This window comes from Cannabis sativa, chromosome 2, assembly GCF_029168945.1.
Source record: "Cannabis sativa cultivar Pink pepper isolate KNU-18-1 chromosome 2, ASM2916894v1, whole genome shotgun sequence".
NCBI classification, from domain to species: domain Eukaryota; kingdom Viridiplantae; phylum Streptophyta; class Magnoliopsida; order Rosales; family Cannabaceae; genus Cannabis; species Cannabis sativa.
In genome coordinates this window covers 83,417,852-83,431,766 of record NC_083602.1, presented here as the reverse complement: position 1 = coordinate 83,431,766, position 13,915 = coordinate 83,417,852, and the positions used below count along the sequence as shown (strand labels likewise).

The following is a 13,915-nucleotide window of genomic DNA, read 5'->3' as shown; positions in this document are numbered from 1 at the left end:
ATCCAAAATTAATTAAAAATTTAATTTTCAACTCAAATTTAATTTTCTATAAATATATATTGCAAAACTTGAAAAACCAATGTATTTAAAATAAATATATTTTTCGAAAAAGCTTAAAAAATAAAATAAAATAAATCCTGAAAAATTATTCTAATTTATGTTGGTCCAAAATTAATTAATAAATTAATTTTCAACACATATGTAATTTTCCTATTTAATTAAATATTAAGAAAATTATCAAATATTTAAGTATCATGATTAAAATCAATTTAAATATTAATTTTTTATTTAATTAAATATAACTAGAAAAATACTTCAAGCAAACAGAAAATAACTATCTAGACTTTCACAAGCTAATTTCTTTATTTTCTAATTATAATATATTTTAGTCCATTTATTTTAATTAATCATTAATGAAAATTTATCTGATTTAAGTTGATCTAAAATTAATTAAAATAATTAATTAATTTCAACTTTAATCTATTTTCAAAAAAAATCAAAAATTATCTGCATCTAAAAAATACAATTTCAAATTTTTTAAAAAAATGATTAATAAAATAAAATAAAATATATTTTAAAATTATTCTAATTTAAGTTGTTATGAAATTAAAATTTCCAATTTAAAAATAATTTTCTATTTAATTAAATATTATGAAAATAATAATATTTAAGTATCAAGAATAAAATCAACTTAAATATTTAATTTTCAATTCAATTTAATGTATTAAATATAAGAATTAAATAATTAAGTATAAAAACAACTTAATTATTAATTCTAATTTAATACTAGGAAAAATATTCTAATTTAAGTTGGTCCAAAATTAATTAATAAATAATTAATTATCAACTTAAAAATATTTTCCTAATTATTATGAAATGTTTTGCCACTTCAGTAGCCAATTGTTCCATATGAGTTTCTAGAGCTGTCATAGAGGCTCTAGTCTCCATCATGAATTGGAGCAATAAATCAGCTTGGATATTGGAGCCTCCACTAGGACTTTGTTGTTGGTTTTGTTGCGGCTGATTTCTCTGCTGGTAGAACCCCTGTTGGTTGTGCCCATAATTATTGTTCTGAGAATAATTTCCAATGGCTTTAGCTTCATCCATTGGCAAACAATTCACATCTTCTGGGCATTCTGCATAGGGATGAGGACCTCCACATAGCTCACAGACCACTTGAGCTTGTTTCACTTGAATAGACATCAGTTTTGTTAGGGCCTCTACCTGAGCTGTCAATTTGGTGATAGCATCCACCTCAAGCATCCCAGCTACCTTCTTTGTCTGAATCCTCTCAGTTGCCCACTACTGATTATTCATGGCCATCTCTTCTAGCAGTTCATAGGCCTCGTTTGCACTTTTCCTCATAAATGCCCCACTAGCTGCGGCATCTATAAGTGTTCTAGTATTACCAATCAGCCCGTTGTAGAAGTTGTGGACCAGCATCCACTTCTTAATACCATGATGTGGGAACTTTCTGATGAGATCCTTGAACCTCTCCCAAGACTCATGGAGACATTCATTATCCTGCTGACAGAAGTTGTTGATTTCTCCTCGCAACTTGGTAGACTTTGCTGGAGGGAAGAACTTAGACAAAAACTTCGTTGCCAGATCAGTCCATGTTGCTATAGAATTCGGTGGCAAGGAGATCAACAAACTCTTGGCTCCCAAAATGTACGTATCACCCTGACCAAAAAGTAGGCTTAACTAACAAATCAAAGAACATGTATAATACTCTTGAGATAGAACCAAACCATGTCAGGATTAAGATCATTTGATCTAGGATCAACTAGGTGATATTGAATTGAATAGATATTATGGTAAATTTATCATATCTAATCAAAGTTCAATATCTGTCCCTTCTAATGTATACTCCATACATCCGATACTGGTAAACTTTGCCAATGCCTGGAAAGGACATAACACTTCTCCAAGGTGTAACCATACCTATCGCTGATTATCTTGCCAGTCTAAATCCAGTGAACTGACAAATCAGGGAATTAAACTTTCGAACATATAATCATGATTATATTCCACTATGCTGACAACACTATAATCATGAACAAATATATATGTTCTGGACTTAATAGAATTTATACACTAAATATAAACATGAAATAAATCATGTGAACCATGCAACATAAAATGTGATTTCTGATCTTTATTAATTAGTAAATCTGATTATATTGAAATGGGTTTTATTTAGGGCACAAAACCCAACACCATGTCCCACTATTCATCTTCTTCTTCATCCTCATCTTTTAGTTTTTTACATAAATCCAACCCCCATGTTCTACTATTCATCTTCTTCTTCTAGTTTTTTTTTTCAGGCACTTATTGTGAAGTGGGTGGTTTCTATTTTTTTTCAAATTTGTAGAATATTTTTATTTTTCATCTTAAACTTCCCTATACATTTCCTACTTTTTTTTTTTTTGATGGAATTCTTATATAAATATTGTTTTTCCTCATTAACAATGGTTGTTAACCGATCTTCCTCCCCTGTTGCCAAAAAGTCCCCAAAACAACCTCAGAAAAATAAAACACGAGCATCAATGGACAAGAAGACTTTGAAAGATAATCCTCCTAGCCATACTTCCCCAGTTTCTGCTAGAAGAAAACTAGGTTCTGATACTTCGAAGAACACTAAATTAAAATACCTCAATTTGTGTTCGAGAACTCCGACTCTAATTTCGAGTTTGAGCCAAAGTTCCAAAGTCTCCCAAATCTAATAAGGTTTTTTTCTATTGATCTTGTGTTGTTTTAGGATTTTTTTCAAGTTGATTATGTTTCCTATTTCTCTCTCTCTCTTTTTTTTTTTCTTTTGCATATTTTTTTTTGTTACTCCTACTTTATAGTTTTCTGTCTGTTTAACTCTGCGTCTTGTTGTTGTTTTGGTTTTATTTTGTTAGTTTTAGTGAAAGGGTAAATACCAAGTGAAGATTGTTCAATCAACTGATCTATTTGAAGACATAATTGGAAAAAGGGTTGTTGAGGTATGTCATTTCATTATTTTAGTTTTAATGTTTTTTTATGCTTATTTTTTATGTTATTTTTTTTTTTTTAGTTTTGTTTTAGTAGTGTTTTCTTATGTTTTTTTTATAGGATTAGGAATCCAAGTACATCCGATCGGAATACTACCATTCCAGAGTTTTTTTATGCTTGTTTTTTATGTTCTTTATTTTTTTTTTTTAGTAGTGTTTTCTTATATTTTTTTATAGGATTGAAAATCCACGTACACCCGATCGGAATACTATCATTACAGAGTTATAAACTCTGGTTATTACTCTATTATTGAAAATGTTAAAAAAATTCTTACTGAAACCCAATTAAATATATTTTCAAAAACTGTATTGGAAGTTGTTTTTGATTGCGTAGTAGTTGTAAACTTTCTTCAGTCTTTCCTTGTCTTTGTATGCCTGACCTTTTTCAACTTCTGGGTGGTGTTTGTCTGTTATTAGCTTCGAGTTGTTGATGTCGATTTCTGGATCTAGTTTGTTGTTTTCATATTTTTCTACTATTTTTTTAGCAACCAGCTTGGCATAGTCAACTATGTCGAATTTGTCGTTTTCAAATTCTCTTGTTTTTGACTCTCCTCCTTCTTCTAATTGGTGTTCTAATGTGTATGATTCTGTTGTTACTGTGTTGTTTTCAAGTATTGCTGCGTTGTTTTCGAGCATTGTCACATTCTCTTAAAATAATTATGTTCTTTTTCCCATTGTCCATTGCTCTTTATGAGAACTGGTATAGATTCCATGTCCTGTCATTTTTCACAATATTTCATTTATGTGGCCTTTTTTTCATATCAAAACAACAGTAAAATAACACTACAAAATAATATTTTGTTGTTGATTTAGTAATTTTTTCTCTTTGCCAGATTTTATGGTTTTTTCCTGGTGTTTCTATGATTCCGGTGTTGATTTGTCTGTCCCCAACCACGAATGAGAGGTCTCATTTGTGTTTTGTTACTGTTTACAGTATAAAAGTAAATATATTGGGCCTGGGCATTATGAAAGAAATAAAAAGGGCTTGGACAGTAAAAATGTAAAGTTTGTCATGTCCCAATATTTTTGAAAATATTTGGTAAAAAAACAGTATTTTTGTAAGTTTATCTTGATTAAACCAAATCAAATTATGTTTTGATACACCAAGGCCTATGGTAATTTTTTAAAAATATATGACATATCTCCATTTAAACTAGATTACAGTAGAAGTATTGGTGTATTTTTTTGCTAATTGAATCTTAACCAAATTTAAAAAATCTAAACAAATAGCAAACAGTCAGAAAAAAATAAATCATACATCCAAAAAAATCATTTGATCAGTATATAATTAAACTACATAATAAATTAAAAAAATAAAACAAAATTTTACCATTACACGAGTTATTTTTTTTTTTTTCAAATTTTGTTTTTTACAATTATGTTATTGTTAATAATGGGTATTAATTTTATATTTTTAATTTTTTTTGTTTATTTATTTTTATAAATTTTAAATATTTTTTTAAAAAAAATTAAATACTTTTAATAAAAAAAATAATATTATTAATTTGGACCAATTATTTAAATGTTTTTTTAAATAATTAATCATTTAACCAAATTTATTTTAAAAGGGATTTGTAAAACAAAAAAAAAAATAGAGTTTTTTCTTGCAAGTATTATAATCAAATGGTTAATTGTTAAAAAAATTATAATATGAATTTAAATATAAAAATAGAAATTATTTATAAATATTAATTGCTAAAAGAGTCATTAAATATTTAAACTACAAATTAATTTTTGTTAATTATATAATTAATTATAATTATTTTAATTCTAGAAAAGAAATTTGATTTATTGGTAACTCTAGAGAATGGTAAATAGAATTGTGTGGGTTATTCCATCAAATAGTACATATCTATATAAAAAGCTAGGAGACTAAAATAAGAAACTACTAAATACAATTAACTTTAATTTTGTACAGCTAATATTTCAACACTACCCTCAAGCTGGAGCATAGATGTTAATCATGTCCAGCTTGTTACAAAGATAATCAACCTGCACCCCACTCAAAGTCTTTGTAAAAATATCTCCTAATTGTTCTCTAGTCTTCACATATCATGTGGAGATCAAGCCTTGTTGAATTTATCATAAATTCATAATACATCTTATTCTTGCTCTTCTTTTTGAAGCTTCCTACAGGCTTTGCTCTGGTTCAGCATCAATCTCGGTTTGTTTGCCTGATTTTCTTTTTCTTTGTTTCTTCTTCCACAGGTTTGAGCTTCTCTGCTTCGTTCTCTCTTTTAGTTTCTCTTTGCTTCTTTCCTGTTTTTGCATTAATTACCCCCTATCATCTCTTTAATTTTGATGTTCCATTTTGTTCCTGTTAGCCTCATTAATTGCTCTCCCCTGACTTTTGATTTATTTCCCTAATACGTCACCCTAATCATTATGCATTTCCCCCTAATTTCTCGAGCTCAATTGCTGTTTAATGCTATCTCTCTCTCACACCTGCATTTAATTACAGCGGCTCTTTCTTTTCAGCATTTAATTTCTCTGCACACTCTCCACTCTTTTCGATCTTCGAATCGTTCTTATACAACTAAACCAACCGTCAATTGGTTTCTCTTCCTCTCACACCCAAAAACCATCATTGCGTATCAACGCCGAATCCAGACCGTCTCTCCCAGCTTTGAAGCGATGGTTCAGACACCAGTTCTCTCTTCGAGGCGACTTTTCTTCTCCAGGTACTCTTCTCTGTGGCTTTTTTCTTTGCTTGCTTATTTATATGTTCTCTCCCTTACTCTATCCATATCACCATTGTTTCCCTCTTCAAATCCTGTTAGTTTCCTATTTCCTACCTCGATGGCTTCTTCCTCCAGCAACCCAAACCCTATCACTGCTCTTGATGATGAGGACAGTCTGGTCCACGATTTCGATCACATTTCTATCCATTCTCCTACTGATGCGAATTCGTTTTGCTTGTTCTTCAAACTTTTATCTCCCAAATCTGCTAAGCCCTCTTGGATTGAAAAAGCCATGTCCGAAGCTTGGACCCTCCGTTTTCCTTGCCAAATCTCTGAATATCATTCTGGGTTATTCTTGGCTTCCTTTCAATGTGATGGAGATAGGCTTCGTGTTCTTGAAGAACAGCCATGGCATTTTGATAAGTTTTTGATGGTCTTCACCCACCCTGATGTGTCGCCAACCCCTACTCCTGAATCTATTCGGTATGTCCCCTTCTGGATTCAAGTCCATCGAATCCCGTTTGGACGTAAAAGTCCCCAACTTGCCCAGTTCATTGCTGACAAAATTGGTGATCTCCTTGAAATTTATCCTCTCTCCTTAATGGAAAACTTTGGTCCTTACCTGCGAATTCGTGTCCTACTTGACATCGCTAAGCCTCTTCGCAGAGGTATGACCATACGCTTCCGGGGCATCTCGGAGCCACGATGGGTCAGCTTCAAATATGAGAGCCTTCCGAATTTTTGCTATTTCTGTGGCCTTGTTGACCATACCTACAACAAATGTTCCAAATACCTCCTTCGTTGTGACAATTTCCCTCACCCTCCTCTCTTGGAATACAAAGACATCCTCTGTGCTACCCCTTCATCCCCTCATAAAAAGAACCCTTTTGAGTTGTCTAACTCTACCCCTTTTGAGGAGTTTTTCCCTCGTATCCATCCTAGAACCGATGCTCAAGATTTGCAACAAGTTGTTGATCAATTCCTCCATGTTGACTCTCCTCAATCCAGCCCAAATCCTCGTGTTTCGATCCAATCCCCTCAGCCTGCTTTATCTATCTCTCCTTTGCCAGCCACTCAATCCAGTTCAGGCCCTGCTATACCATCTCTCTCAATCCCAATCTTTGCTCCTATCATAACTGACTCTGTTTCCATCTCCACCCATACTGTTAAAGGAAAAGGAAAGGCCCCTGTGATTTCTCCTCCAACCAATCCCTCTCGACCCAGAGGGGATAAAGGAATTGTGATCAATGAACCTTCCCCCCTCCTCTCATTGCCACTTCCCCTGTTATTAGGCCGACCTTCACTCGTCATGCTACCCAAGCTGGAGACTCTATGCGTAGCATGCTTAAGCGCGCTAGAGCTATTGCCTCTGATGATGCTTTGGTCCCCTCCATGTCTGATGATGAACCAACGGCGGGTGCTGCTACGCGGCCCCGCCAAGAACAATGAGTCTCTACAGTTGGAATGCTCGAGGTTTAGGGAGCCCTCGAGCATTCCGTAATCTCTCCCTGCTAGTCAAGCAACATCAGCCCTTGATGTTGTTTGTTATGGAGACTAAGTTGTCGGCTGGACGTGGAATGCACCTGAAACACAAGCTTCGTTTTGATAGTGTTTTAGAAGTGCCTAGGCAAGGTCTTGGGGGTGGGATTTTACTTTTTTGGAAATACTCTATTGATGTTAATGTTATTACTTACTCCCTTAATCATGTTGATTGTATTATAAATAATTTTAATGGTAAAGACTGGCACTTTTCTGGCTATTATGGTTCTCCTTATGCTAATCAAAAATTTGCTACTTGGACTTTACTTAATCGCTTATTTGATACTGCTCCTCTTTTGCCGTGGTTAGTTATGGGTGATTTCAATGATTATCTTTCTGTTAATGACAGGAACACACCTCACTCCCCCCTTCTCATGCTATGCACTCTTTCCTTTCTTTTCTTGATAAATATAATCATGTTCCTCTTCCTCATGTTGGGCCTAAATTCACGTGGAGGCATGGTTCGATCCTTGAGCGTCTTGATTGATGCACCTCTAATCAGCTTTGGACGAATTTGTTCCCTCAAGCTACTCTTTTCCACCTCGGCTTCTATGGTTCTGATCATAGGGCCCTGAAGATCATGTTTCAGGACCCCAAATTCAGCAATCTCCGCTCAAATCGGTTTCATTTTGAAAATCACTGGCTCAAAGATCCCTCCTTTACTAACCTTCTTAATTCGTCCTGGGTCAATCCCCAGGACCTTTCTTCATCCCCTCTGCAAGTTTTCCTTGACAAGCAATCTCACTGTCTTTCGGAGATTAGGACTTGGAGTAAATCCCAACATCCTATTAGACTCCAAATCTCTCGTACACAGGCAGATCTTAATAACCTGTTGAATGATTCCCAACTGACTCCCAATTCTCTTTCTCAAGTTGCCACTCTCCAATCTCAATTGGATGGCCTTCTCCTTAAGGAGGAAGTTTATTGGAAACAACGTTCTAGAGTCGACTGGTTGCGTGCTGGGGATAGAAATACAAAAAAATTTCACCACCGTGCCTCTACTCGAAAAAAGAACAATCTCATTTGCCAAATTACTCTTCCTGATGGATCCACTTCTCATGATCCTGCTACTATAACTTCCCAATACCTTCACTTCTACAATTCTCTTTTTACCTCTCAAGGTTTGTGTGACATGGCTGTTAATTCTCTTCTTCAAGGGATTACTAACAGGTTGTCCACTCATCAAGTTGCTTTTCTAGCTGAACCTTACACTGAAGCTGAAGTTAAACAAGCTTTATTTAGCCCCTCGGGTGACAAGGCTCTTGGGCCTGATGGACTCAACTCACTTTTTTACAAAAGTAATTGGTCCACTCTTGGGACAGACTTCACTAAGGCTATGCTTCAGATTCTTAATCATCAGGGGGACATCTCCAATCAATCAAACTATCATTGTGCTCATCCCTAAAAAGAAAAATCCTAAGAATGTTCGAGATTTTTGACCGATTAGTCTTTCCAATACTTTCTACAAATGCCTATCCAAAGTTATTGCCAATCGGTTAATACTTGTGCTTCATTCCATTATCAGTATCAATCAAAGTGCTTTTCTTCAAGGGCGCCAAATCACTGATAACATTCTTCTTGCGAATGAGATTATTCATGCCATCAATTCTAGAAGATCGGGGAAGGTTGGTTGGGCTGCTATTAAGCTTGATATGGAAAAGGCTTTCGACAGAGTTAAATGGTCTTTTTTAAATCGATTGCTTGCTCATGTTGGTTTTCCTCCTTCGTTTTCCTCTCTTATAATGCGTTGTCTTTCCACGGTCCAGTTTTGGTTATCCATAAATGGTTCTCTCACTGACACTTTCCATTCTACCCGTGGTATTCGACAAGGGGATCCTTTATCTCCCTATCTTTTCCTTTTAATTGCTGAGGGTCTTTCTGCTGCTATTCGATTGCAAGAAACTAATGCTCATTTTTCTGGAATTCAGATCTGCAGGGGTGCTCAGCCCCTGTCTCACCTTCTGTTTGCTGATGATAGCATGGTTTTCTCCCAAGTTCACTCTCGAGCCAGTGATTCCCTTAATGTTATTCTCAATCTTTACAACAAAGCAACGAGTCAATTGGTTAACAGAGATAAATCCTCTATCCTTTTCTCCCATAACACTTCTGCTGATGCTCAGCTTCAATTTTGTCAATCCCTTCAACTTCATGGGGAGGGCTTCATTAGTAAGTACCTTGGTGTTCCTCATTGTGTTGGCAGAGTTTCTAATTCCATGTTCCATTATCTCCTCCAAAAAGTCTCCTCCAGATTAAACTCCTGGAATGAAAAATTCTTCTCTCGGGCTGGCAAGGAAACTCTAATAAAAGCGGTGGTCCAAGCCATTCCTTCTTTTGCAATGTCTTGCTTCAAAGTGCCCAAATTGATTTGCCTGAAAATTCAAAGCTTGATAGCTAAATTTTGGTGGGGATCTCAGGGCACTAAAAAAATCCATTGGGAAAATTGGGATGTTATCTCTGTCTCAAAGTTCTTTGGGGGTCTGGGTTTTCGTATCTTGTCCTCTCATAACCAAGCCCTTCTAGCTAAGCAAGCTTGGCGTGTTTGGAATGATAGGAACTCCCTTCTCCATTCTATTCTTAAAGCTCGGTATTTCAAACATTCTGATTTCTTGAATGCCCCTGTTGGCCACAATTCTTCTTTTACTTAGAGAAGTATCCTTTGGGGTCGCCAATTGCTTCAAAAAGGCCTGGTTTGGAAGATTGGTACTGGTGTTAATGTCCCCTTATCTGCTCCCAATTGGATACCTAATATTCAACGTCCCATTCTCTTACATCCTTTAGACCAGTCCCAAGCTTTTGTTTCTTCCTTTATTAATCATGATTCTACTTCGAAGGTCCACAAACTTCAGTATTTCTTTCCTTCTTACCAAGTTGAAAATATCCTCAAAATCCCCATTGACCCTACATCGACTGATTCTCTTATTTGGGGATTTCATTCCTCTGGCATTATAACTGTCAAATCTGCTTACCACCTTGCTTGCTCTCTTGCATATCTCGATGTTCCCTCCTCTTCCAATCCTAACCCTTATCTTCATTGGTGGAAAACCCTCTGGTCTCTCCCTGTCCCTCCTAAAATTAAACATTTCATTTGGAGAGCTTTTCACCATATTTTGCCTTGTGCTTTCAATCTTTTCCTCAAAAGGAGTCTTCCTCACCCTAATTGTTCTATCTGTGGCCACAACACTGAATCTGTCACTCATGCCCTTATTGGTTGTTCTAGAGCAAAGTCTATTTGGAAATCTTCAAGATTCAAACAATTTTATTTGGCTTATCATAGAAGTGATATAAAGGATTTTCTTATTCAGGCATTGCATAACATTTCTAAACAGGATTTCCCAATTTTCATTACATTTGTTTGGCAGATTTGGAATTCTCGAAACTCCATTCTCTTTAACAAATCTGGTGTTACTAACAATGTGGAAGAAATCGTTGTTAATTATCTACAGGACTACAGTGCTGCTCAATGTAAGCACCAAGATGATAATCTGCATTCAGAGGCTACACACACCCCTCCTGCTTCTCAACATCAACACCCTCCTTCCCTGTCACCGGAAACTCCTTCTCTTTTTGTTGATGCGGCCATCGACCAACAGAATGGTATAACTAGAACTGGTTTCATCTTCAAGCATGGTTTCCAGGATGTGTTAGCTTCTCATTACCATCAGCTGCCTGGTGCTGTGTCTCCTATTTTTGCTGAAGGCCAAGCTCTTTTGCAGAGTCTCAAGTGGTGCATTGACTCACAATTTTCCCCACAAATAGTCTTCTCGGATTGTCTGAATTTAGTTTCAAAAGTGAATGGTGCCTGGAAGGATAATTCTGCACTTTCTGGTCTTGTCTCTCGGATTCGATTGCTCTTCTCTAACTTCCCTGGAGCTTCCCTGCAGTTTCTACCTCGACAGTTTAATATGGACGCCCATGTCCTTGCAAGAGAAGCCCTCAGGTCAAGAGAAGTTCGCTAGAGGGATTGGTTCTTCTCCCTCTTCGCTGCTTGTGGCTTTTGTTTTCTCCTTCTTCAGCAGCCTTCTTAGTCTCGAAAAAAAAAAAAAAAAAAAAAAAAAAAAAAAAAGCCTTGTTGAATTTTCTCACCAATTGTAATAGGGTGTTAGCTAATTTTGATTTTGGAAAAAAATAAGATTAGTGGAATACTTGAATGATACAAAATTATCACCTTGGAAAAGTGTAATTTGTAGATGGTATAGGAATATGTTATTTACCATGTATGACCCATGGAAAATTAGTGCTTAATTTGTGTTCTCTAAGTCTAGATTTGCATAGGAATATGTTAATTTAATCTTGAGAGCCCATAACATATAGGTTTGGAAAAATCATATGTTCATTTATATTTCCAGTTGATAAAATTTAATTACTAATGCATTCCTCTATGACATTTACATTGAATTTGTATTGTAAGTGAATTTGTGTACTTGAAGTCTTCCTAAATGGGTTGCATCCAAGCACAAGAGAATGGGTAGGAGGAGATGGTACCACCAATTTCTACCAACTATCTATCGATGAAGCCTATTGGATGCTGGAGGACATGATTCCTAAATGGGTTGCATCCAAGTACAAGAGAATGGGTAGAAGGAGGAGATGGTACCACCAATTTCTACCAACTATCTATCGATGAAGCCTATTGGATGTTGGAGGACATGGCGGAGTATGATGAGTGTTGTTGGAATTCTTCAACAACCAACTAAATTTGGGAGAACACCTCTAGCCATGGAGCAAACTTTTGATAATGACACTCAAGGACCATGGGAAGATGATTTATTAAGAGATCGAATATCAATGATTAGTGCATTCATGGAGAAGGTGAATGCATACATGGATAAAATAAATGAATATATGGCTAAAAATAATGCCTTAATTCATAGCAATGCCACATTCTTAAAGAATTTAGGGAAGCAAGTTGAGGAGTTATCTTGGGAGTTGCATAATAGACCGCAATGTGTACTTTCAAGTGATATGAAAAATGTGTGGGAAGGTGATGAAGAAATCACTTGGAAAAACAATGAAGAATTTAAGAAGTGTGGGGAAATCTTTGAGCAACAAATGGAGCCTACTTCAATCCAAAATGACGAAAAAAAAGGCAGATAAAATAGTATATTCAAGATTGTCGAATACTATCTCTACCCAAGGTGTTGAGAAATTGTTTGAGCAAAGTAATGAAGAAACACTAAATTCACCACCACCCCTCATGCAACAAGTAATTAGTTATCAATATAGTGAGCAAATGGTTATGGAGAAGTACACATATGAAGATCCATATTTGCTACAACCCAATCCAATTCCATTAGCATCATTCCTTGGCTTGTACTTTGGTAAATCATTTCATAAGAGTCGAGTTAAACAATGGGGCTCGTAAATTTTACATCTCACCAAGCTTGAGGGCATTGAAAATGAAGACCCATATGTGAGGGCATATGTGTTGGAAATATTTTACCAGGATCTAGATTTACTACCATGTATGTTTCATTAACATCCTAATATGAATTCTAAAACAATGAAATAAACACATATAAAGTTTAGGAAACCTTACATTGGGTGCAGCGGAATATAATGACTCCTTCCGTTCAGATCTCTAGCCCTTGATTCCTTTCTGTAGTAGAGCATCACCAAGATCTGAACCTGGATCTCTTTCTCTCCTTCCTTTGATGTTGATTCTCCTTCTTGTTGATTGGATTCTTCACAATCTTCCACACTATGATTGAGATACCACTTGATGTGTGTGGGCACTCACTCATTCACTCAAGGTTCGAATAGAAGAAGAAAAGAAGAGGGAAAGTGGTGGCTAGAAAGTTTTCTCTGAAGAAATGAGATGCATCATCTTTTTCCTGAAGCCATCACTACCTATTTATAGGTAACCACCTAGGTTTAGGTTAGAATTATTTGGCATTAAAATAATAGAAAAGTAAATGGTAAAATACATTAAGTGTGGCCGGCCATGGATGTGGATTGGGCCCACTTTGCAATTTTGCTATTTTGTCATTTTTCTATCTCATTTTCTCAAAAATGCCAATTTTCCAATTTAACCACTTAAATGCCAATTCCAATTATTTAATAACTAAAAATTAATTATTAAATAATATTGTAATTTAATATATTTATTAATTAGACATATAAAGTCTCTTAATTAACAAATAAAACCTAGAATCTCTTTTCTTACAATTCTGCCCTTGCTTAGTGAAAATTCATAAACTAGACATAGTCTAACTTTAGAATTATAATTGATTAATTAAAATCAATTAACTGAGTCTTACAAGCAGTATGGTCTCAACTAGTATGGGGACCATGGGCCTATATAACTGAGCTTCCAATAAGCCGAACCGAATTTACCAAGTAAATTCCCTAACTTATTAACTCCTTGTTGAATCCACTCTTACAACTTTAAATTGCACTCTCAGTCATATAGAACGCTCTATATGTTCCACGATATAGATACGCTATTAATTATCCATTGTTATAATCCTAATTTGATCAATGAGCCTCTAATAGATGATCTACATGTATAGGGACTAAATTATCGTTACACCCTTCAATGTATTTTATCCTTAAAAGACTTAGCTCCGTATAAATGATATTTCAGCGAAGTGAAATAAGATCTCAACCATTTATCTCTGTTTAGCCAAGCTCGAAGGATACCATCGGTTCATTTCTAAA

At 35.2% G+C, this 13,915-nt stretch overlaps 1 protein-coding gene and 1 non-coding gene across 2 annotated transcripts; both read left to right on the top strand.

Moving 5' to 3' along the window:
- Window positions 1-1,453: 1,453 nt before the first annotated feature.
- Window positions 1,454-1,560, top strand: LOC115721536 (small nucleolar RNA R71). The gene has a single exon (XR_004012551.2). It is a non-coding gene; the product is annotated as a small nucleolar RNA R71 (small nucleolar RNA).
- Window positions 1,561-7,266: 5,706 nt separating this feature from the next.
- On the top strand, window positions 7,267-11,214 carry LOC115713676 (uncharacterized). Its single transcript, XM_061109656.1, has 4 exons — window positions 7,267-7,562; window positions 7,826-8,563; window positions 8,784-9,795; window positions 9,904-11,214. The coding sequence occupies exons 1-4, from the start codon at window positions 7,267-7,269 to the stop codon at window positions 11,212-11,214; spliced, it is 3,357 nt and encodes a 1,118-aa protein (XP_060965639.1).
- The last annotated feature ends 2,701 nt before the right edge of the window (window positions 11,215-13,915 follow it).

Excerpts from the sequence above, each read along its gene's own strand:
- LOC115713676 (XM_061109656.1), top strand. The coding sequence starts at position 7,267 with ATGGAGACTAAGTTGTCGGCTGGACGTGGAATGCACCTGAAACACAAG. Across the intron at positions 8,564-8,783 it reads CTTTTTTACAAAAGTAATTG|TATCAATCAAAGTGCTTTTC; the intron begins GTCCACTCTTGG and ends TTCCATTATCAG. Across the intron at positions 9,796-9,903 it reads TAGCTAAGCAAGCTTGGCGT|AGAAGTATCCTTTGGGGTCG; the intron begins GTTTGGAATGAT and ends TCTTTTACTTAG.